Below are 22,978 nucleotides of genomic sequence, written 5' to 3'. Positions count from 1 at the left end.
TGGAAAAAAACCTTCCCATTTTATAAATGTATGCCGCCATCAAGAGGTTATGAAAAAGCTATACACGTTCATTCCAAAATGCCACCGCCCCCTAGAGGTTATGAGAAATGTGTACACGCTCATTCTAATATGCCACCGCCACCTAGTGGTTATGAAAAAGGTGTAGCCTACACTTTCATTCCATGTACAGTTGTGCTCATAAGTTTACATACCCTGGCAGAATTTGTGAATTTTTCTTTTTCTAAATATGACTGATGACTAAACAACAACCATCAGTAATTTCTTCATGGTTATGTTTTGTTTAATGATAATGCTTTTCTGAAATGCTTGACCGTTTAATTTGAATCCCATTAAAATAAAATTAAGTGTTTTGCCTGGCCCTTTAAGTTTTCTTTAAAGAATTGTAAACATCTTACAAAATCTGCTTTGGTAATCAAACATATGAGCACAATTGTGTGTTTTCTCATTTACTAAATAAAAGTAGGGCTGTGAACTTTCAAAATAAGAGCAAGTAAATAAAAATAAAGTATTACATGTTCAAATAAAGTGCTTCACTTAAGAATAATTATTTGAAAAAAAACTAACAAAATACAGATAATACTTCATGTTTCGATCATATGAGTAGAAGCAAAATCATGCATTGTAAAAATGCATTATGCATAGGTACGAGGGTTTTCCAGAATTTTTAGGTCAACTTTGGGGGTGCGTATTATACATAGGTGTGGATTATACACTAGAAATGATGGTAAATTGTAAACACAATACGAGCTTGTATCTACCCCTAAGAAACATATACATGGAGGTACGCAACGTTGTGGAGGTCATGACTTGGGGAAGGCGTCCAGTATATTTTACTTAAGCAGAAAATATTTGAGGAAAAAGTAAATGCTATGATGTTGATGAACACAGAGTGGTACCTTGACTTACGACGAGTGCCCCAATTTATTAGTTTTTCAAGTTATTAGCTGTTACTTGGTTGATTTTTTTTTTTTTTGTCTTTTCTTAATGTTACAAGTCAAAATTTGAGTTAGTCAGATGGACCACCACTGGAGTGAAGTGAAAAAAAGATCCTGAGCAATTAAGGTCCTGTAATGTGGGCAAGGAGAACCATAGTCGACTATGCACTTCCAGACATTTATTGAACGGAATAGTCAAACACACAAATCCAAAATGAAAACACTTGCCAGCAAGAAGCTGCTGTAGGCCACAACTCATGTACAGACGCTCACACGCCAGCTGACTCTAGCCCCTGATATCACTCACTGGGCTACACCCCTTAAAAGGCACAAATCCGTCAGACAAATACTACAGCATGTACTGTAAGTGTAATTACACATCATAAAACCAGTTTATTTCTTTACATGCTTTTACTATAGTTTATATTATCATGCCATTTTTCTTTATTTTTCTGATAGAAGGCATTTCAATTCATTTCAATGGAGAAAGTTTATTTGATAAATAAGTAAATTGATATCTGAGCTTTGTCACGCAGCAAATTCAACTTGTAAGTCAAGGTAGTCTTGTACTAAATGTTTTCAGGTAGCGACCCGAGTGAGCAATGCTGCTATTAACCTGAGGAGCCTCGGTTCTGGATCTCCTGCTCTCTGCGGTCCAGCTCGGTAGCTTTCCTCTCCAGCTCCTCCTGCTGCCTCAGCAGGTTGGCCTGTCCTGAAGCGGCGGTCGCCTAAGGTGGGAGTAGAAGGAGGAGGAGGAGGGAGGGAGGAGGTGGCGGCAGGAAAAGGCCTTATTGGAACAAACATGCTCCTTTTTATCTCAGTGGCTTTTAAAGTCACAGGCAATCGTTACGGAGATTGAATGCACATTCTAAGCAACAGTGAGACCTCTTCACTTTTAGCATGTATCTTTGGTCTTTACGGAGGCAGCAAAGAGCTTATTTAACAGCCACTTCATATGGTACACGAGGAAATATTCGCATTTAATCAGCATCAATATTTAAAACTGGCCAGAACAACCAGTGAATGTCAATGGCTCTGCCAAAGGTTAAATTGCGTGTGTTGCTTTAAAATGCAATTATTTGTTAGCTGTACTATGTGCTGATAAGGAATGAAATCCATGAACCTAACAATTTGTCTTGTCCAGAGTTCTGAGGAGGTAAAAGGGTAATGTCCATGTAATAACCCCTTAGACTGTTGCTTGACAAGTTTTGGAGGTCAACCAGATTGTTGCTTTTGAACTCAACTAAACTCAACTATTTTGTACGCTGTATTTTGAACACTGTTGTGGACGATAGATTGATAAATTGAAAGGAACTGTTAATATTTAACCAATTACCAGTAAAACAATGACTTGAATGATATTATTGTGTAAACTGAGCCGCTGTCGAGTGTGTGGTCACTGATCATGTTCAGGTAACACAAAGCTATCTGAGGAGGCAGGGCAAGGAAAGGGAGACGACTGCCAGTCTCCAAAATGAGTAAATGACTATACTATACTTGACAAAAGCTTGCATGAATGTATGAACATGTGTTCGCACATGGGGTGTGACTCACCTGTGGACTGGGCTCTGTGGATGGCTGTAGCACCGCCGGTTGGTAGGGGGATGTGGAAGCTGGAGTGGTCTGACTAGCCAGGCTCTCCAACACACACACACAAAAAGACAAAAATAATTAAATTATGCAGGTGAATAAAAAACAAAAATGTTAGAAGAATGAAGAGAAGAAGATGAAACCGAATGAAGCAGTAGATGGTCTTACCGTGGCAGGGAAAGGGTTGTACTGGTCAACGGATTCGACGCTGGAGTTTGTCACCTGTGTGACAGCTGGGTCCTGAAACAAAATCAAAGAATGTATCATTCAATTTATCTTGATAAAAGATGACAATTAATGAATCAAGACATTTTGACAATTTGTATGCTTTCAACAGTTTGCAGAAGCTCCTTTTCTGTTCCCAGTGCACAAAGCAAGGTCAATAAAGGCATGGTTAGATACTACATTTAGTGTGGAGGAAGCCACTCAAAACACCTTTGGGATGAACCAGAACAGAGATGACCAGCAGTTCCAACATTAGTCGCAAAGAGAAAACAATTGCCACTGACATCTTGGAGGAATTCTTCCCAGAAGAGGTTATTTTTACTACCTATTGATAGAATGGCAAGCTGTTGCAATACTTTAGTTCAAGAGTGAAAATGCCCAAAAGTATGGCTGTGATAAAAGTGGACTTCAATGTTACTTATCAGCTCCGGACACACCTGTAAACATTCCCAGCCGGACTCAACAATTGACTTCTTCCTGTCAAGGAGGTTGCAGTCTGCCTGCACTGGCACGGCTCTCTCTTATGAAATGTGTTAGCAGGATGGACTTGGTGATAGCTAAATTCAGTTTGTGACATATTAGGGTTGGGGTGGGGTTGAAGTTAGGTTTAAGGTTTAGGGGCTGGGATTAATGTCAGGGATAGGGGTAAGGTGATCGCTTTAGGATTTAGGGTTGAGGTAAGGATTAGTGTTGAGGTCAGGTCTAGGGACAAATAAGTAATTATAGATTAAGTTTAGCGGTTAGGGGTAGATAAATAAATTACATTAATTGAGTTTTTGGGTCAGGCCAATTTTTTTAATTATTTTTTTAAGAGTCGAAAAAAGCGCCTTCAGAAGCCTGGTGACACACACTGTTTACACAGTCATGGCGGTGAACACAGAGGAACTAGTTTACTAAAGAGGCACAGTTTCATCAGTCATTTGGAATTAATTCAGGGTGACAGCAACGGTCTGCTGAAAAGTATGTTTTAAGGCTGTTGAAACCAAAGCAAGAAGCACTTGTGAAGTTAAGTACAATTGAACAGGATTTGGGCAGTGATTCTTTCACATACCACTAGAGGGAGTCCATGAGTGGTACGCAGGCCACACTGAGAATCACTGAGCTAGGGAATAGGATAAGGGTCAGGGTTATGTTTGGTTAGAGTGGTTAGGGTTTAGGGATTAGAGCAAAGATTAAGGTTGAGTTAAGGGTTGGGGCTAGTGATCAGGATGAGGTTAGGTTTCAGGGTTAGATGAGGTTCAATTTATGTTGAAGTAAAGTTAGGTTTAGGAGTTAGTGGTTAGGGTTAAATTCAGGGTAGGTTTCCAGGACAGGATTAATATTTGTGGATGATGTTTTATTTCAAAAGGGTAACTACGCTGAGTCAGGAGATAAACAGGATCACCATTTCAAAGTTTAACATAGTATATTAATTTAAAAGCAGACTGACATTTTCATTACTTGCAAATGGAATCGTTTGTTTTGCATACTTGTGCCAAAGCCAAGAACAGGGCAGAGCTAATGGGAAAACAATTTAATGAGAAATTAACTGAGAATAGCTACAAACAAGTTTGAAGGATTTTAAAATGTTACAATGTTACTTCTCTGCACATAATTTGTTTTTTTAATAAATAAACAGTATTTCCTAGCACTGAAAGAATAATGTTCAACCTCAATGGTTTACATTGTACAATGCAATGGTCCTTCTCCAAGAAAAAAAGGTCATTTCTCATGACAAAAATATTAGTGAAAGAAAAAAAGGCAGCCAGACGGAGTTCAGATTGCCTTTTGATGACACTGCAAAAAATGGAGGGGGAAGACTTGAGAATATTAACACATCAACTTAACCTCTGCGAAACAGGAAGTGAGATAGGACACCACAGAAAACATCAAGAACAAAGCATGTGCAATTTTTTTTCTCCACAAATGTTGATGTGCATGTGTCAGTATGTTTGTGTGGGTACTAATTAAAGCTCAAATCTATTTATTGCAATGAATAAGATCCCAGTCTGTGGGAGCAAGGGGCTAGGCGCGCATCGCGTACCAGCTGCTGACATCTTATTTATTTAGCTTCATCTCCCCGCCCAGCAATCAAACAGTTGTGTACTGCACTGTTGCCGTTTGTTCACATTGCAGTGTAGCAACATCGCCGTATAAGATTGTGATTCATGTAGATCAGTGATTCCCAACCAGTGTGCCGCAAGAGATTATCAGGTGCGCCACAGGAAATTGTTCAGTTTCACTTAAATTTGTTGAAAAATAATGTATCTTTGTTCATCTATCTATGCCAGCGACGTATAGTGACAGACAGAGCTGCTAAATGCTCTTCCACTACACATGACAATCTGTGGATCCACATGTCCTCATGGAAACAAATATGTGCCTTTGCTCGTCAAAGGTTTGGAAACATTTAAGTAACTAATAATGAAGCTTTTCGTCAAACACTTTTGCTGTCGCCACACCTGATGCCTGAACATACGGACATCATGTGACCCCGTAAACCTAAATTCTGCACACGTCTACAGTGTAGAATTGTCGGAGTAAGGTCATTGTCGTTGTGTGACTAAGGGGGAAAAGTAATAAGTTAATAAGTTTATTGCTTGATTGGCTTATATTGTCGAGGAACAGCACTGTGGTCACCATAAAATGAGCACTCCTGAGCTGGCCACCGGAACCTAATTTCGAATCGGCAGTAATAAGTCTTTTAAACTCTGACAAATGGCCAGAAAAGTTTCTCAACTCGGCATAGTAACTATTGCAAGGCGGTTAAGCGGTTTAGACACACATTCCTTGTTGGCTACACGTTAACTTCCTACAATTGAGCCAAGAGATAGCCCATCCTGGTTTCCAATCAAAGCGCGCTGATTGGTTGAAAGGCCTGTCAATTCTGAACATTCACCCAGTGGGTACAGAGATAACAGGCTAAGGCCTTCCCATCGACATCCACCAAACAAGTTTCCTGACGTGCTGGCTCGTGGTTAACCCTCTCACGAACGGAATTGACAGTCAACGAGCTCTTGTCTTTTGCTCCACTTGAGCACAAAATAAACCACTTACATTGAAAGGGTTGACGCCAGCTGACTCGGCGAAGGGGTTGTCATCAAACGCCGACATTTTCTGAAAGACTCGGTGATTTAATCCTCTGTGAGCGGGGTAATAAACAACGAACTCCTCACCGCCGCCGAAGTTGCCTCTTCAAGTCACTTCCTCGACTCAAGAGGAGCGCGCATGCGCAATCAGCCTACTGGACGATGGCGTCACTGCGCCACGCACATAACCCAGGAGGTGCGCAACAGAAATACTGTATTATAATAAAATCAACTTATGTCTGACATGTATTTAGGAACAGATCAGTTTACTTGCGTAGGGCCAAAAATCGGTACAGAAGACATCTGATTATATTTACACTTAGGATTACATTTATTAAGCACAGTTTAAGATCGTAAATGCTCTAAATGTCTCCCTTCAACATTGCAACGATTCCTCAAACCTTTCTCGAACACTGCGTCGCACAGCATGACGCAAATTTCGATTTGCATCAATTTCAATATACATTTCAGAGACGAACTCTTTAAAGTTAGAGTAGTATCCAGGAATTCTTTGGATTCCAAAATTGAGTTTAAATAAGATAAGCGGTATAGAACATAGATGGATGGATGATGACTTATACAATAATATGACTTTGCAATGTGCAGATTGTGATGAAATATTTAAAAAAAGGGGGGAAAAAGGAGAACAAATTTGTCACGCTGGTCGTAATGCAAACAAGTTCCACAGTCACGCCCGGTGGACTGTTTTGTTGGAATAAAACAAAGCGGATGAAAATTCAAGACATGCAGACAATGTAAATGACACACACATTCAAATGAAGAGAGCGAGAGCGTGCATGTAACGTATACAAATACAAAAACATGGGGGGAGGGGGGGGACGCGGATTAACTTCAGAAATATTTACAGCAAAAGTAAACAAATTCAGCGCAGAATTTATAGTTTTACCATTTTTTTACACAAGTACCTGTATTTCTACTTACTTTAAATACAGACTGTTAGTACCTTTACCGCCTTTACTTTTGTACTGAAGTACATGTCCTTCTTTTTTCTTTTCTTTTTTACGCAAGTACCTATACTTCTACTTGTACAGTAAGTACAATGCGTGAGTACTTTGCCACATCTGAATAAAGGTGGGCATTAACGCATTAGATTTTCGCTTTACAGACAGGAGAGTAAGCGGTGATCCAGTGTACAGTATATCCGTATGGCTGTCATATACTGCCCCCATGTGGACAAGGCGTGCACACCAGAATGAGCAGCACAATGTGCATTTTAGGAGAAAGTGTGACAAAAACTGTATCATTCTTTTAATGGTGGTCACGGAACGAATTAAACTCGTATCTTTAGGGAACACTGCATATGAATTTGCACAGTCCTATTCTATATTTTTATGTTTTTGACATTCACGCTCTGATTGAACAAATAAAAACATCAGAAGTTACTCACACTTAATCAGTACCTGAGTAGTTTTTCCTCACTTATTATTTGGAGGACTACTTTTATACTTCGTCATATTTTTCTAAAAGTAACAGTATGATTACTTAAGTCCATTTCTGGGCGACACTACGCACCTCTTCCTCTGAATAATAACAGTTATGCGTTTCATTCAATGCGACTGTCGAACAATCGGAAGCTTTTACGCCGGAAGTGGAGGCGGGCCGCGCGTGACGTCACCAGCTGAGCTCGCTCGCCGTCATGGAGGAAGTCAGAGGTGAGCGCCACATCTCTGCAACTCTCTTCAACCATTCAACGAGGCGAAGCTTCTTAAATCTGTCCAGCTAATTCGACTGCGTTAAGCGAAACGTGCTAGTTGGTTACAGAACGCAGCGTGGACGGACTGACCGGGTAGCTAGTTTGCGAGCTAGCTTCTCTGTTATAACCTCATGAAGTAACCACATACTTTTTTTGTTTGTTTGTTTTAAAACAACAGCGAGGTCAATGAACGCGTACAGTATGTTAGCTTAGCGTGTGTGCTAGGTGTGAGGCTGTGCATTTGTGCTGGTGTGCTGTTGTTGCAAACTCCACACAGGCGGGGTCGGGGATTGAACCCGGGTCCTCAGAACTGTGAGGCTGACGCTCTAACCAGTCGTCCACCGTGCCGCCCACATATAAAACAATTCAATTGAAAAACAGCAAATACAGCATCACGTTGGATTCTTCCGCTGCTGTCCAAACTACTTCCTTGCTTGTCATTCGTAACCCCGAAACCAGTTATGTCAGGACCTTCGTATCGTGTTAAACATACTTTGAGGAACACAAAAGCCAGGCTGTGTCAGTTTTAGGTACATCCTCACAATCTATTGAGAGCCTTTTTTGTGGTATGTTCACTTGTAGCGGTGTACCTAATGATGTGGCTGCTGAATATATTAACTTTCATTCCGTTTGTGCCCTATTTGGGTGATTGTTCATTCTTCTAGTATCTGGTGCTGATATTGTGCACCGAAACACTATTGTTATTGAAGGGAAACAATTGCGATAGTATTGCAGTAATACCAGGGGCTAGCAGTCTGTTCCGTGAAAACAATGCAACTCTCAAAGGCCGATGAGTGGTCAAGCCCACATCTCATTTTTCACACTGTCACACAAGTGTAAGTTGGAATCAGACACTAATGTAATGTAAAACAGTAAAAACAAAACATAAAACACTCAACATGTTGATCGAAAGAGATAAGTGTTTGGCTAGTATGAGAAGCTAATGTAGCAGTCGAAATCGACACTCAGTGCTCCAGCACACTCCAAAAAAGTCCTTACAAGATTTCGCGGGCTGTTTATTGGGATTGTTGTAGAACAAAAAGCCTGAATTTGAAGCATCTTTTCAAATACGTTGTGCTCATAACAACACTCGCTCTTTCCACTTGGCTCCATTTTAGTGTTTCCGCTGACCTGTGCAGTGCAGAACTATGCATGGGGAAAAGTGGGGCTGGACAGCGAAGTAGCCAAACTGGTGCTTGGTGGAGACCCGCTGGCTGTCATCGAGGACGGCAAACCTTATGCAGAGGTACATGGAATATAATATTGTCCATCACCACCCACAAGCAGCTACGACAATATGGCCGTGCCTTATAGTGTGTTTGCTGACGCTCTTTATTTAGCACCGAGGCATCCCTGTGGGGTTTGTTCTAAAGGTCATCAGTTGAGCTTACCAACACATTGACATTTTCACACAGTAATGTCACTGATGACACGCTGTGTTATGTTTCTGAGGGCCACACTGCCAAATTTGAACTTCAGCTCAGTGTGCATCTAAAGGATTAATTAACTCATAAGTGCGTTTTGCACAGAAGAAAGACCGAAGATAATCATATAACCTGAAATGCTACCTTTTTCGACACGCCACAGATGCCATCTTTTCCCTGGCAATGTACATGGAGAATTATTTGGAAGTTCAGACGGACCTGCATTGGGTCTTTAGAAAAAGCATTTAACAGGGTGCTTAGGGAGGAGCTCTGGTAACGTATGAGGAAATCTGGTGCGTCAGAGAAGTATGTTTGACTAGTTCAGTGCATGTTAGAGACCTGTGTGCTGCTGGAGTGACAGAAGACGTCAAGGTAGAGGGTAGAGATGCATCAAGGATCAGCTCTGAGTCCCTTATTGTTACCAAAGGCAATGGGCAATTTGACAGATGAGGTCAGACAGGAGTCTCCAGGGACTAAGATGTTTGCAAATGACATTGTGATCTGCGGTGAGAGGAGGGAGCAGGTCGAAGAGAACCTAGACCGGTGGAGGTACTATATGTACTGGAGTGATGAGGAATGAAGGTCAGCCGCAGTAAGACAGAGATCATGTGTGTGGCTGAAAGGGAGGCCGGTGGAATGGTGAGATTACAATGAGGAGACGGTGCGGGAGTTCAAGTCGTGGGATCAGCTATTCGGGGCAATGGGGAGTGCGGAAGAGAGGTGAAGATGGGAGAACAGGCAGTATGGAGCAGGTGGAGGAATGTGACGAAAGAGCACCAGCTTAAATGAAAGGAAAGGTTTATAGGACAGTAGTGAGACCAGCCATGTTGTAGGATTTGGAGACTAGCAGTTATCAAAAGGCAGGAGACAGAGTTGGAGGTGGCAGAGTTGAAGATGTTAAGATCCTCTTTGCGAGTGACAAAGATGGACTGGATCAGGAATGAGTACATCTGAGGGACAGCACAGCCTGGCAAGTTTGGAGACAAAGCCAGAGAGGCCAGATTGAGATGGTGCGGAACTTCAAATGTGTAGAGGAAGGACACTTGATATATCGGAAGAAGGATGCTGGAAATGGTGCAATATACATACAGTGTGTGTGCGTGTGTGTGTGTATGTATATATTAGGATTGGGCATCGTTTGAATTTGAGCGATTCCGGTTCCAAACGATTCCGATTCGTTTAGGGGGCTGGTTCAAAGAAATTTGCATGGTTTAAGTAAAGGGTGTCCAAAGTATGAACATCAATTTTCTTAGAAGCCTGCAGCATAGACTAAAATGAACATTTGACTTGAGGTTTTTTATCACCAGTATCAATATCAAACCTATGAACTAAAAGGCAATGTGTGAGGAAATAACCCAATTGACTTAATATTTATTAATTCATGTTTCAGCTAAAAGTTAAATATAGCATTGTTAAAAGTTAATTTAACTGTTTTAACTATTTTATTTTATTGTTTCAGTCACCCAGTTGACTTGAGAGTTGACTTCACTGCCTCCTGTATTCTGTTTCATCACGTCAAATGGTTTATATGTGCAAGTTTTAACTTGACTTCTTGTTTTAAGCTTTGTAGCCTTTTATTTTGAAAGGCACACACCGGAACTCAGCATTTTGGCACGAAAAGTAACACCAGTTACTGCACCAGTTTATATATTTACTGTATATACTTGTGATAGAAGGGGAAATGCTTCTGAGTTCAACCCCACACAAGACATTTCCAAAGTGCATTAGTCAGCGCAACCTGAGCGTGATCGTGTCATCGTCATTTCTGCCTACTCCAGCTGTGGATGGGCACCCACCCAAAAGGTGACGCCCATATCAAAGACAACAGGATCGCGCAGACCACGCTGGGCCAGTGGATTGCCCACTTCCCAGCATGCCTGGGTTCCAAGGTCAAGGACACCTTTCAGGGGCAGCTGCCCTTCCTCTTCAAAGTCCTCTCGGTGAACACCGCCTTGTCCATACAGGCTCACCCCAACAGGGTCAGTATGCACACACGCATGCACATGCACACACGTTTACACAGCTGGGAGAAAGTCCACACGGGGATGTTCGATCTTTGTAGATGGAAACAGAGCTTTCAGTTGTGTTGCAAGCGATTGCCACTGTTCAACAAGTATTTCTATGCATACAGTAACACTAGATGCTGGCCTCATCTAAGGCACATCCAGTTGCATTACAGATGGTCCGTTGCGATTCTGATGCTGTCGTTTTGAGTCACACACTATGATAATTGAATATTTGTGTATGCCCCAACAATAGCAGCAGCTCCTTGCTTTGCCAATGACAATGTTATTGACGTTAGCTAGCTCATTCAGTCTGTCCAGGAGCTTCTTTCACACAGAGATCCATCAAAATAACCACAAGGGCGGAAGAAGTGAGTGTCACGCGCTACGCCTCACACTCCTGTCCCTGCATTATGGCATTCCCATCTCTGATACTACCTACCTAAAATTACTGAGTCGACTTCGTCTCCTGCAGCCGCGACAGGAAAATCCTGGCTTTGAAGGTGCCCACTGACGATTCTTTGTGTGTTCTATTTAGGAGTTAGCTGCCCGTCTCCACGCTCAGTTTCCAGAGCACTACCCAGACAACAACCACAAGCCAGAGATGGCCATCGCGCTCACACACTTCCAGGGTCTTTGCGGCTTCCGGCAAGTGGAGGAGATCCTCGGATTCCTTAAGTGTAAGTCAGACGAATTTGGGCCAACTTTTAAACGGGCAAAGTTAATAATTTAAACGGCAAAACAAAAACATACCTCGTTCGTGCAATGCATTAGGCGTGCCGGAGTTCCGCGCCCTGGTGGGCAACAAAGCGGCTGAGGAGCTGCAGTGCAGCGCGGGTGACGCGGTCCGCGCCAAGCACGCGTTGAAGAAGTGCTTCACGAGGATGATGAACTGTGAGAAGAAAGTGTTTGTGGATCAACTCAACATGCTTGTCAAGAGAGTCACTGAAGAAGGTGAGCGCAGGGTGTCACGACGATTGCAAATGTCCTAAATCACTGACGGGAATTCATTAATATTAACTCACTAACAATCATATCTCGCAGTAGTTAGCTGAGGGATACATATTTTAGGATGCACAGTAGTGCAGTAGTCTGCAGATATTTTTCTTCTTCACTCAGAACGCAGGTCAGTTTGATATATATTTTTTTATTTTATAATTTACGTATATTTTCTATAAATGTTATACTTTATGCTTTACAAAAAAGTTTGTTCTCATGCATTTTAAGAAGTTTAAATGTGTCTCAAGTATGTGGGAGGGACATTTTAAGGCTTACACTAGAAAAAACCCTTTTTTCTATGGTCTCTTTATATCGTGAATTTTCAACTCGCCTGTGTCTGGAACGCAACCGCCGCAATGAGCGTGGCTCAGTATATACTGGTATGTTTTTTGTTGGACAGCCACAATATGAAGTCTCATCAACCCGGTAGAATAACCATTTCACAAAGAGGATTGGCAAGGAGAAATTATCCTACCAAATTTCTTGTAACCATTATCACTAATTCATGTGCCCGTGTAGGTGCGGCAGGCAAGGACACGGGAAGCAGCAACGGCGAGCTGCTGCTCCGCCTCCATTCCCAGTACCCCGGAGACATCGGCTGCTTCTCCATCTACTTCCTCAATCATGTGCTCTTGGATCCCAACCAGGCCATGTTCCTTGGAGCTAATGAACCTCATGCTTACCTGTACGGAGGTCAGTCGTAGGTAATAGGGTTGCAAGTTTCTGGTAAATTTCAGCAGGAAGTTAAGCTGTGGAAAGGTATCATTTCAATGTTTGTAACTGAATATTGCAACCTTACTAGTCAATGTTGCACTCGAGCTGAACGAAAAAATCCAACTTTGGCCTTCTAATAATCTAAGTTAGTCTTAGGTTTGACAGTTTTTTTTGTCAATTTTTGTTGGTATCAGATTGTATCGAGTGCATGGCCTGCTCCGACAACACGGTGAGAGCCGGCCTGACCCCGAAGTACATCGACGTCAACACGCTTTGCGAGATGCTCAATTACAGCCCGGCCCCTTCTGCCGCCAAGATTTTCCCGCCGGTTCAGGACGGCTCGGACCCTTGCGTTACCGTCTATGACCCCCCGGTGCCGGACTTCACCGTTATGAGGATACAGGTGAGAGAAACCTCAGAATATCATTCATAATTAGGGTAAATATGGACAACAAAGATCACATGCACCTGCCAAAAAATGAACACTAGTGCACATTCCAGGCCTGAAGTTGGCACTATCATTTAGTCAAGAAACTCTACACACATATTTATACAAAATACCCTTCCATCAGTAGTGGTGTTTATTTATTTTACTGCAAATATGGGCGAGGCCTGTTTTTATACAAGTAATTTAAAAAAAATATATATATATATATTAAACAATATTATCAGTATATTACAAGTTATGTCACATTATAACTGGAATTCAAAACTAAATAAAAAATACTATTGTGGCAAAATGCAGCAAAACCGCAAGAACTGAAGCTTAACTGGACATTTTTTTATTTATTTTTTGCGTGGCTCACCAATGCATAAACATGGGCACACACAATATTTAGGCGCAACCATGCCAGAGTCTACGAAGTTTACAGAATGTCAAATTAGGTTCACCTTTAAGGGTTATTTTGCATTTAAATTACACCAGTAATGTCTATACAGTATTTTTTTCCCTAGAAAAAAAAACAAGTGGTCTTATGTTCGGGATCTAGAGATTTATGCATGCAAACCAAAAGCAGACACCAAGTGCAATAGTATACACGGCCCCTTAGATTAGTTTGTTAGCCTAGCATAATTGCCTAGGTCATTTAAAACTTACTGTTATCAAATCAGTGGTCCCCAACTATTGGTTGGCAGACTGGTACATTTACCTTTAATCTCTAAGAAATGTTTGTTTTTAAACTACTTTAGTACAATTTTTTTATGTAAGTTATGTGCAATACATTTTAATTTAATCATTAAGTACAGTTTTTTATTCTATATTTAAGGGCAATGTTAATGTTCAAATTGTGCATAATGTTACAGTGGCTTACAATAACATTAAATACACTTTTTTTCGGAATAAAACATTTTTTATGAAGACCTCCTGCGTTACTGTATTTTAATGTCTGTCATTAGGGCGGTAGTTGGAGAGCTATTGTTTTAGGTGGTACTTGTTATTGTCCCTTCTCCAGGTGCCCGCCTCCGTGAAGCAGTACACAGTGGCGCCCGTCGACAGCGCCAGCATCCTTCTGGTCATCGAAGGCGACGCCACCGCCACCTCGGCCGCCGCGCTGTCCGACGTCAGCCTGAGGCGCGGAAGCGTTTTGTTTGTGTCGGCCAACGAGAGTGTGCTGCTGCACGTGGCCTCGCCGTCGGGCGTGACCATGTTTCGGGCCTGCTGCCTATTGTAGTTGTGAGTCGAGCGTGTGTGTTGACGGTTGCTGTGATTTTAGACTCAGACGTCAGCGACATTAAGCGGTGCAAATACATTTACTTTTGTTAGGTGCTTAGATGAAGAAAATACATGGAAAACAACCACTTACACAATGTTGTAATCACTTGACCCTGACAGCTAACATTTACACCGGGGGTGTTCAAACTACAGTCCGGGGGCCATTTGTGGCATGCTGCCCATTTTTTGCAGCCTGCAGCAACGCGTAGAAATTGCACCCATAAGTGCGATGCCCCTGATAACTCTTACGACTAAATATATTATAATCAGAGGTGGGTAGTAATGCACTACATTTACTCACTTACATTTGGATAAATTTGACTTTTCAGAGTAGTTTGAATTCACCATACTTTTTACTGTTACTTGAGTATTTATGTTAAGAAGAAACAATACTTTTACTCCATTGCAATGATCGACATGCCGGTTGCTAATGTATCCATTATTGCGTGTGCAATGTATTTTTAGACTTCAGTCTTCGACTCCCGCATAGGGCGCCGTTGCGCCAATCCAACGTGATCACTAGTGTCATTTGACACCAATTCACCAATCAGATGGCACAAGGCAGTCATATGACTGAACATAAACCCTTTGTGGGCCAATCAAAGGGACTCATTTGGGGATGAGGATGTAAAGTGTTTACTTTACATCCTCAGAATAACAACAGCTTTATGATGCAGTGTAGTTTTGTGTCTGCCCAAACGTGGATATTTCAGCCCAATTCTGACTTGAGAAAACACCTTATGGTAAGTTGCAGATGTTTCTATTGTTGTTATGGCAGTGCATATGGCAACATTAACCATATTTTATGGTTATAAGTCACTGCAAAACATGTTCGTTGGGTATACATGCCGTGATGTTATCGCTCTCTTGCGCGCGCGCACACACAGACTATCAATAACTCTGTTCAGCAAACAGCTGGTTCATTCAGTCATTTCAGTGAATAGAGCAAATAATGTTTCTGTAGGGCCCAACGCATGTGGTGTTCGTTTTTGGCTGCTTAACAAATTTAAATGGTGGCAGGTGTGTGTGGACTCCTATATTATTTTCATTTTATTTTACGTTCACGCTGTGATTTTTTATTTTTTTTTAAAAAATATGTATAGATAAGTAAGGGCGGCACGGTGGCCGACTGGTTAGAGCGTCAGCCTCACAGTTCTGAGGACCCGGGTTCAATCCCTGGCCCCGCCTGTGTGGAGTTTGCATGTTCTCCCCATGCCTGCGTGGGTTTTCTCCGGGCACTCCGGTTTCCTCCCACATCCCAAAAACATGCATAAATTGGAAACTGTAAATTGCCCGTAGGTGTGCATGTGAGTGCGAATGGTTGTCTGTTTGTATGTGCCCTGCGATTGGCTGGCAACCAGTTCAGGGTGTACCCCGCCTCCTGCCCGATGATAGCTGGGATAGGCTCCAGCACGCCCGCGACCCTAGTGAGGATAAGCGGCTCAGAAAATGGATGGATAGATAAGTAAGATGTTACTCAGCAGTTACTCTTTACTTTAGTGGTTTTTATACTGAATCTTAAGTAAATATTTTGATGACTACTCTTACTTGAGTTTAGTCAAACATTGTACTCGTCTACCCACCTTTGATTATAATATATAACATACATATTATATCAGTGGGTCTAGGACTTGTTACACTAAGTACTACCTCAAAAATGTACCACCGTAATGATCAACAAAATATAGTAGCATAGTCGGCCTGAGTGTTTATCAAAAACAAGACCGGGGTTTTAGTCCTAAAAAGTCCATTTAGCTACTGTAGCTACTGTAAAATTATGCGAAGTTTGAACATTTAACACTACGCTTACATATAGGAAAAAAAAAAAAAAAACTGCCCTTAATGGTTAAAATGTTTTGGACATAAAAGTTATATAAAGTTTGTATGTAGTAAATATTTAAAAACAAAGAGTTCTTAAGGATTAAGTGCAAATGTGTTTAAAAGTTAAATACAACTGAACTGTACTTAACAAATGTACTTTACTGGATTAAAGAAAAGAATCAAGCCAATGTTACAATATGCACAGTTTGAACTTTTGATTCCATTTTTCCTTTAGCCGGCCCTTGAAGGAAAAAGTTTGGACGCCCCCTGATTTACACGGTTAAAATGTAGGTGGAAAAACATTTTGCAATCTACTTTGTCAGACTCTGGGCTGATGAAAATCACCGGGTAGCACCTGAACGGTGAAAATATGTTTCATGAAGCATATATCTTCTCACCATTCATCCATCACAGTGCGGTGAAAAGCACAGTTAAATGTCTTATGGACCTCTAGATTCTTACGTCACGTCAAACAGGGTTGATTCATTTATTTGGATATGAAAACTTTTGGTTCTTTGGATTTTGTTGCTGACACTGAAGGGAAACGTCTTTGTCATGGGAACACAACTTGGAAACAGCGAAGCATGTTCTTAAAAAATGGAAACTGCTAGTTCTGTAGCTAGTGGAGAATGCAAACGTGTTCACAACATACAGACTGAGGCGTAATGCTGAAACGTTGACATCAGTGCTGAGTGGCCAATATTATATACCGAGGGAAAAACATGGAAACATTTATGTTGGTGCGGAATGCCATAAGACTGAAACACACAGGTGCATAATAAGGAAACAGAATGTGGCGCGATGCTGAAAGATGTTTAAACGTAAAGAATGCCGTATCATTTGAACGAGTTCAGAACACAGAAATATTTACAGTGGCGCAGAATGAAAAAATGTGTTCAGAAAGCAGGATAATGCTGAAACTTGCTCATATCAATGCAGAAACGTGTTCACACTAGTGGACAATGTGAATACAGCATACTGCACCAATGAGAACATATTTACACAGGTGTAGAGTTAGGAAATGTGGAATAATGCCGAAACATGTTCACACTGGTGAAAAATGCTGATCCATATTTACTATGGAGCAGAAACAAGTTCAGAATGTGGCATGATGCTGAAACTCAATCATTGGTGCAGAATGATAAAACATTTACATGAGTACATAATTATGCTTGAACATATTTGCATTACATGAATAATAATTATGATGTTATGTATAATGCGTAAACATTTGAATTTAGCCTAAACGTGCCCACATTGACATTGCTGCACAACGTGGAGACGTGCAGAATAGGGATCGATGCTGAAACACTGGTGAAGAATCCTGAAAGGGATTTACACTGGTGCAGAATTGTGAAACATATTTCCACTAGTCCAGGAAATGCTGAAACATGCTGGTGCAGAATGCGTAAAAAAATATTTACAGTAGTGTAGAATGCGGAACATGTTTGAAATGTGGGATCGTGCTTAAATACTGTAATACTGATGACGAATGGAGAAACGTGTGCATGAAAAATGTGGAAATATTTATTGTAGGGCAAACTGCAGGGACACCGTTGTGGGATAGAGATATGTGAAGATTCAACATTTTGTACGTGCGGTGAACCGAAAGTTGTGCCGTGTATACGTTCCCTTTTGGCTCATATAAGCTCGTTAGTCTATAAGGAATTTTTGAAATGCCTGCTGCATATCTCTTAAGTGTACATGTATTGATAACTGTGCGGAGAATTGACTACTGCTTGTTACCCAACTTCCTCTTCCATCTTATCCAGTGGAACCTCTGAAGTGGAACGCAAAGCTGGTTGACTTCCAAGTTGTCCTCATTTCAGATCTATTAGCATACAAGGAATTAATGTTAGCTCATTTAGTATAGTTACAATGCATTGTAATGCCCCCAAATATAGTTGATAGTCGCAGCTGTAATTTTAATACTTAACTAAGAAAAGTGTAAATAATTGTAAAAATACAACTATAACAGTAAAATGACTCACCTTTGAAGTAGTAAAAATAGGGTTTGGCAAGCTTCTCTGGTCATTTTTTAGCAGTTCCAGTTCAATGGTTGTCATCACACACTTCCTCTTTGGAGGTTCCATTGTATTTACTGTATATAAAAAAGAAAGAACAAATTAAATCCCAGAAATGTTTGCTTCTGTCGAAAAATCTCACAAAGCAAAAAAATAATTCAAGTTAATGAAGTTCATTTACAAAATGCTGCATCAACTTTTATAATATAGCAAAGTTTTTAATTTTTTTTATATTTTGTCCTTGTCAAAAACATGCAAACAAGAGATGGACTTGATGTATTCTTTAGTTGGGGGACATAGGTTCAAGACCCCTGGACCATCCGCCAACATCCCCTGGACTCACGGCTGTGGTGTCCTTGAGCAAGACACTGATACCCCGAAATGCTCCCCGGGACGCTTCAGCTGCCCCCTGCTCCAGTGTGTTCCACTAACATGTGTATGTGTTCACTGTGATGGGTTAAATGCAGAGAACAAATTTCGTGTGCATGCATGCATGTTCATGACAATAAAAGGTGATTCTTCTTCTTCTTAATATTTCCTTTGTTACCTACAGCCAAGAAGTGCACTTTGTTCCAACCAACTGGAAGTTATTATTTCACTTCCATTTGTGATGATGATGTTGGTTTTGATCATCCATCCACTATCTGAGCCGCTTATCCTCACAAGGGTCGCGGGAGCGCTGGAGCCTATCCCAGCTATCATTGGTGTAATATTTGACATGCTCCTATCCTGTCATTTGAAATATTCCTGTTTGAATAGCAAAGATTTTTGTCAATTTAAAGTTTCTGCCTTTCCCCCCCCCCCCTCAACTTTTCATTCGGTCACGTGTTTGTTGCCAATCTAATTTGCACTTTACTCACACAAATGTGATTTTTAATTATCATTCTATGAGAGCGTTGTTGTTGTTGTAGACGTTCATTCCTCAATATTTGTGAGCATTTTGGAGCAAGCCCTTGGTGTAGCATGGGTACTGCAAAAAATGTGAACATCAGTGGTTCAATAAAAGCTTTGTGCTGTTACGTTACTGTCTGTGTATCGTGTTTGATGTAGTTGCCATTTTTATTTTATTTTTAATTTAGGATTCCCCACACCATCCTGAAAGTTTTGACACGATATGTTTGTTTGTTTTAGGTATTCTTTGTAGTTTTCAGTCTTAAAGGCAAACATACCAGTCTAGTACATGTTCATTCCACAAAAACAAAATCTGATTACGTGGAATATCTACTTCTTATACGCACATTCACATCTACAGTGGGGCAAAAAAAGTATTTAGTCAGCCACCAATTGTGCAAGTTCTCCCACTTAAAAAGATGAGAGAGGCCTGTAATTTTCATCATAGCTAACCCTCACCAATGACAGACAAAATGAGGAAAGAAATTCCATAAAATCACTCATTTCTAAAGAATTTATTAAAAAAAACATTATTTGTTCACCTAAAAGCAAGCAAGATTTCTGGCTCTCACAGACCTGTAACTTCTTATTTAAGAGGCTCCTCTGCCCTCCACTCATTACCTGTATTAGTGACCTCAAACAGTCACACTACAAACTCCACTAAAACCAAAGAGCTGTCAAATGACACCAGACACAAAATTGTACACCTGCAGCAGACTGGGAAGACTGAATCTGCAATAGATAAGCAGCTTGGTGTTAAGAAATCAACTGTGGGAGCAACTGTTAGAAAATGGAAGACATACAAGACCACTGATAATCTCCCTTCGATCTGGGGCTCCACGGAAGATCTCACCCCGTGGGCTCAAAATGATCACAAGAACGGTAAGAAAAAAATCCCAGAACCACACGGAGGGGGACCTAGTGAATGACCTGCAGAGAGCTGGGACAAAAGAAACAAAGGCTACCATCAGTAACACATTACACCGCCAGGGACTCAAATCCTGCAGTGCCATACGTGTCCCCCTACTTAAGCCAGTACATGTCCAGGCCCTTCTGAAGTTTGCTAGAGAGCATTTGGATGATCCAGAAGAGAATTGGGAGAATGTCATATGGTCAGATGAAACCAAAATAGAACTTTTTGGTAAAAACTCAACTTGTCCTGTTTGGAGAAGAAAGAATGCCGAGTTGCATTCAAAGAACACCATACCTACTGTGAAGCATGGCAGTGGAAACATCATGCTTTGGGGCTTTTTTTCTGCAAAGGGACCAGGACGACTGATCCGTGTAAGGGAAAGAATGAATGGGGCAATGTATCGTGTGATTTTGAGTGAAAACCTCCTTCCATCAGCAAGGGCATTGAAGATGAAACATGGCTGGGTCTTTCAGCATGACAATGATCCCAAACACACCGCCCGGGCAACGAAGGAGTGGCTTCGGAAGAAGCATTTCAAGGTCCTGGAGTGGCCTCGCCAGTCTCCAGATCTCAACCCCATCGAAAATCTTCGGAGAGAGTTGAAAGTCTGTGTTGCCCAGCGACGGCCCCAAAACATCACTGCTCTAGTGGAGATCTGCATGGAGGAATGGGCCAAAATACCAGCAACAGTGTGTGAAAACCTACGAAAAATGTTTGACCTCTGTCATCGCCAACAAAGGGTAAATAATAATATAAAGTATTGAGATGAACTTTTGTTATTGACCCTATACTTATTTTCCACCATAATTTTCAAATATTTATTTTTTTAAAATCAGACATGTCTGTCTGATTTTAAAATCAGACAGACATGATGTGTGGCCGTATATATTGTACATGCCAGAAACTGCCACTGCGCGGTTGTTCTAACCGATTGTCCACCAGGCCGCCTGGAGACAAAACATTTTAAGAGCCACTTAATAAAATTTATTAGATTTATTTGGCAGTAGGAAAATAATAGTGTAAGTTTATTTGAATATGAGGTGAATTCAGAAGCTGAATTAAAAACAACACATTTGGTCAACAACGGCAATGTTACATACTGTGGTGCCCCGCCGCTTTTCCAGCCGTGTCTTTCACTGGCTGTTCCAGGTGCTGCCAAAGGAGGCGCTGTCCTGGCAGCAGACCTTCTCCTTTGGGAGCTCTGGTCGCCTCCTGCACGACACTCAGATTGAACGTGTAGTGTGCAACCACTTCCGGCTTGGGCTGTAGCACGTTGAAGAGCATCTGCAAAGAGCGCACGTCCTCCAAAGCATCATGAGCCTTGTAGTCTATGCCCATTAGCTCCTTAACCAGGTACTCTTGCTTGAAGCTGCTCATGCCGCACTCCTTCAGCACCTCCCGGGCGAGCGGCAGCGTGTCCACGCAGCCGGCCACGGACGCCTCGAACTGTGCCCGGAGGCCCGTCTCGTCCAGGGCTCGGGCCAGCGGCCGGCAGTCGAAACGGCGGATGTTGTGGCCCACCAGCAGGGGGCGTCCGAGCGATCGCAGGAAGGCGACGAAGGACAGCAGTACTTCCCGCAAGGTCCTGGTGGGGACGGGGCGGCGGTGGAGGTAGAGCTTGCGCCGGCGCACCCTGAGGCCCGTCACCCTGGCGGCGCCCGGTTCCATTCGACAGCGAGGGACAGTGTAGAGGTTGAGAAAGTGGCCTCCGCTCACCGCAGCCAGCTGGACCAACTCGCACGTTGGACCTGATGATGATGACACTCTCATTATGTCCAATCCTGACCAATCAAAATCATGCACAGTGGTTCCTTGGCCCACCTTTTAAAGCCACACACAATCAAAGTCACAATTGGTATTGTTGTTTTGTAATGCATACTCAATTTTTACCCTAATTACTTTACTAATCGATGGGATAATCGCCAGAGTACTCAATTATAAAAAATATTAGACTGCGGCAATCCTAGTTTTTACGTAGGTATTTTGGTAAATGTATTTGTTCTAACCCTGTTTCCTAAGTAGTCAGTGCATGAAAAGATGGAGAAGCTGCTGAAAGTCAGGAAAGCCTGGTGAAAAAGGTAAAAAAAAAAAACTGGAACATTCAGTGAATGGGAAATATAGCAATCAAAAATGTTTTTCTTTACATACTTTCAAGTTATTTCTGTATTTTTTGTATACAGTAAAATACTGTATAGAGCTATTTTTTCTGTTACATGTTACCAAAAAAAATGTTTTTGGAGGTGTGGGTGGATCAAAGTAATTGAATTTCAATGGGGAAAGTTGATTTGAGATACAAGAGTTACAAGAATAGTCATTGAATAAATACAACTTCTAAATTAAGGTACCGCTGTATCTCCAAATGTCATTTCAGGTTTTTAATCTGAAAAACAAAACAAACAAAAAAAACTGACTTGGATACAATACATGTACAGTATCTCCAAATTTTGTTTCTTTCATTAAAAAACAAAAAAAACAAAAACTACTTACCACTAATTCTTCCATGGGGAAATAAAACATGTTGACAGCAAGATTTCACTTTTACTTAGGCTGCAGTTTGTATTTACACATTTCAGAGTATGCACATTTCTTAGGTTTCTTTCGTAAAAGTAGAATGAGTACTTTAACTTTGATTTAGTATCTTTATGCAAAATCATCTGTACTTATACATACGAAGAGTTCAGTGTGTGAGTACGTCCCCCCTCTAATCTTCCTAATCTTACCCAGTCCAGTTGTCTCCAAATCGAAGAAGACAATCGGCGGCTGCATTGTGTTCTTAATCTTGCCCTCGAAGACTAAACGTTTAAAAGATGGCGCTTGAGTTGTCACAAAAACGAAAGCAGACCCTTAAAAAGAATGTGACTTAAAACATGACGACGGCCAGAGTAGAACTCGTCAAAGCGATCTTCGAAACAATCTTCCCACCAT

At 41.4% G+C, this 22,978-nt stretch overlaps 3 protein-coding genes across 5 annotated transcripts in view; 1 reads left to right on the top strand and 2 right to left on the bottom strand.

The window, feature by feature from the left end:
- scamp2 (secretory carrier membrane protein 2) overlaps nt 1-5,965 on the bottom strand; it is a 16,616-nt gene extending 10,651 nt beyond the window's left edge. Inside the window, exons 1-4 of the mRNA XM_061677841.1 lie at nt 5,808-5,965; nt 2,715-2,786; nt 2,511-2,594; nt 1,573-1,684 (exon numbers count right to left, since the gene is read on the bottom strand). Coding sequence (XP_061533825.1) covers nt 1,573-1,684; nt 2,511-2,594; nt 2,715-2,786; nt 5,808-5,864 — 325 coding nt within the window. The 5' untranslated portion in view covers nt 5,865-5,965. The remainder of the gene's footprint in view (nt 1-1,572; nt 1,685-2,510; nt 2,595-2,714; nt 2,787-5,807) is intronic.
- Nucleotides 5,743-19,268, top strand: mpi (mannose phosphate isomerase). Of its 2 annotated transcripts, none has more exons than XM_061677839.1 (8): nt 5,743-6,035; nt 8,672-8,799; nt 10,756-10,956; nt 11,519-11,660; nt 11,755-11,934; nt 12,499-12,672; nt 12,888-13,096; nt 14,145-19,268. In XM_061677839.1, exons 1-8 carry the CDS (start codon nt 6,002-6,004, stop codon nt 14,361-14,363), a joined length of 1,287 nt encoding a protein of 428 aa, XP_061533823.1. In that variant the 5' UTR covers nt 5,743-6,001; the 3' UTR covers nt 14,364-19,268. The 2 variants fall into 2 exon arrangements, with proteins under 2 accessions (XP_061533823.1, XP_061533824.1); XM_061677840.1 differs by lacking the exon at nt 5,743-6,035 and adding an exon at nt 7,442-7,512.
- Nucleotides 17,200-22,978, bottom strand: LOC133403188 (uncharacterized). 2 transcript variants are annotated; one of them, XM_061677843.1, is made up of 4 exons: nt 22,774-22,978; nt 21,154-21,801; nt 18,217-18,326; nt 17,200-18,056 (listed from the first exon to the last, which is right to left on the bottom strand). In XM_061677843.1, exons 1-4 carry the CDS (start codon nt 22,817-22,819, stop codon nt 18,051-18,053), a joined length of 810 nt encoding a protein of 269 aa, XP_061533827.1. In that variant the 5' UTR covers nt 22,820-22,978; the 3' UTR covers nt 17,200-18,050. The 2 variants fall into 2 exon arrangements, with proteins under 2 accessions (XP_061533827.1, XP_061533828.1); XM_061677844.1 differs by lacking the exons at nt 17,200-18,056; nt 18,217-18,326 and adding an exon at nt 20,563-20,708.

This window comes from Phycodurus eques, chromosome 5 (genome assembly GCF_024500275.1).
Source record: "Phycodurus eques isolate BA_2022a chromosome 5, UOR_Pequ_1.1, whole genome shotgun sequence".
NCBI lineage: Eukaryota > Metazoa > Chordata > Actinopteri > Syngnathiformes > Syngnathidae > Phycodurus > Phycodurus eques.
Note: the sequence above shows the minus strand (reverse complement) of the source record. Positions and strands in the feature narration are given on the sequence as shown.

Excerpts from the sequence above, each read along its gene's own strand:
- LOC133403188 (XM_061677843.1), bottom strand. The coding sequence starts at position 22,819 with ATGCAGCCGCCGATTGTCTTCTTCGATTTGGAGACAACTGGACTGG. Across the intron at positions 21,802-22,773 it reads TTTGGAGACAACTGGACTGG|GTCCAACGTGCGAGTTGGTC; the intron begins GTAAGATTAGGA and ends CATCATCATCAG. Across the intron at positions 18,327-21,153 it reads AAAAGCGGCGGGGCACCACA|TAAATACAATGGAACCTCCA; the intron begins GTATGTAACATT and ends TTTTATATACAG.
- mpi (XM_061677839.1), top strand. The coding sequence starts at position 6,002 with ATGGCGTCACTGCGCCACGCACATAACCCAGGAG. Across the intron at positions 10,957-11,518 it reads TACAGGCTCACCCCAACAGG|GAGTTAGCTGCCCGTCTCCA; the intron begins GTCAGTATGCAC and ends TGTTCTATTTAG. Across the intron at positions 13,097-14,144 it reads TCACCGTTATGAGGATACAG|GTGCCCGCCTCCGTGAAGCA; the intron begins GTGAGAGAAACC and ends TCCCTTCTCCAG.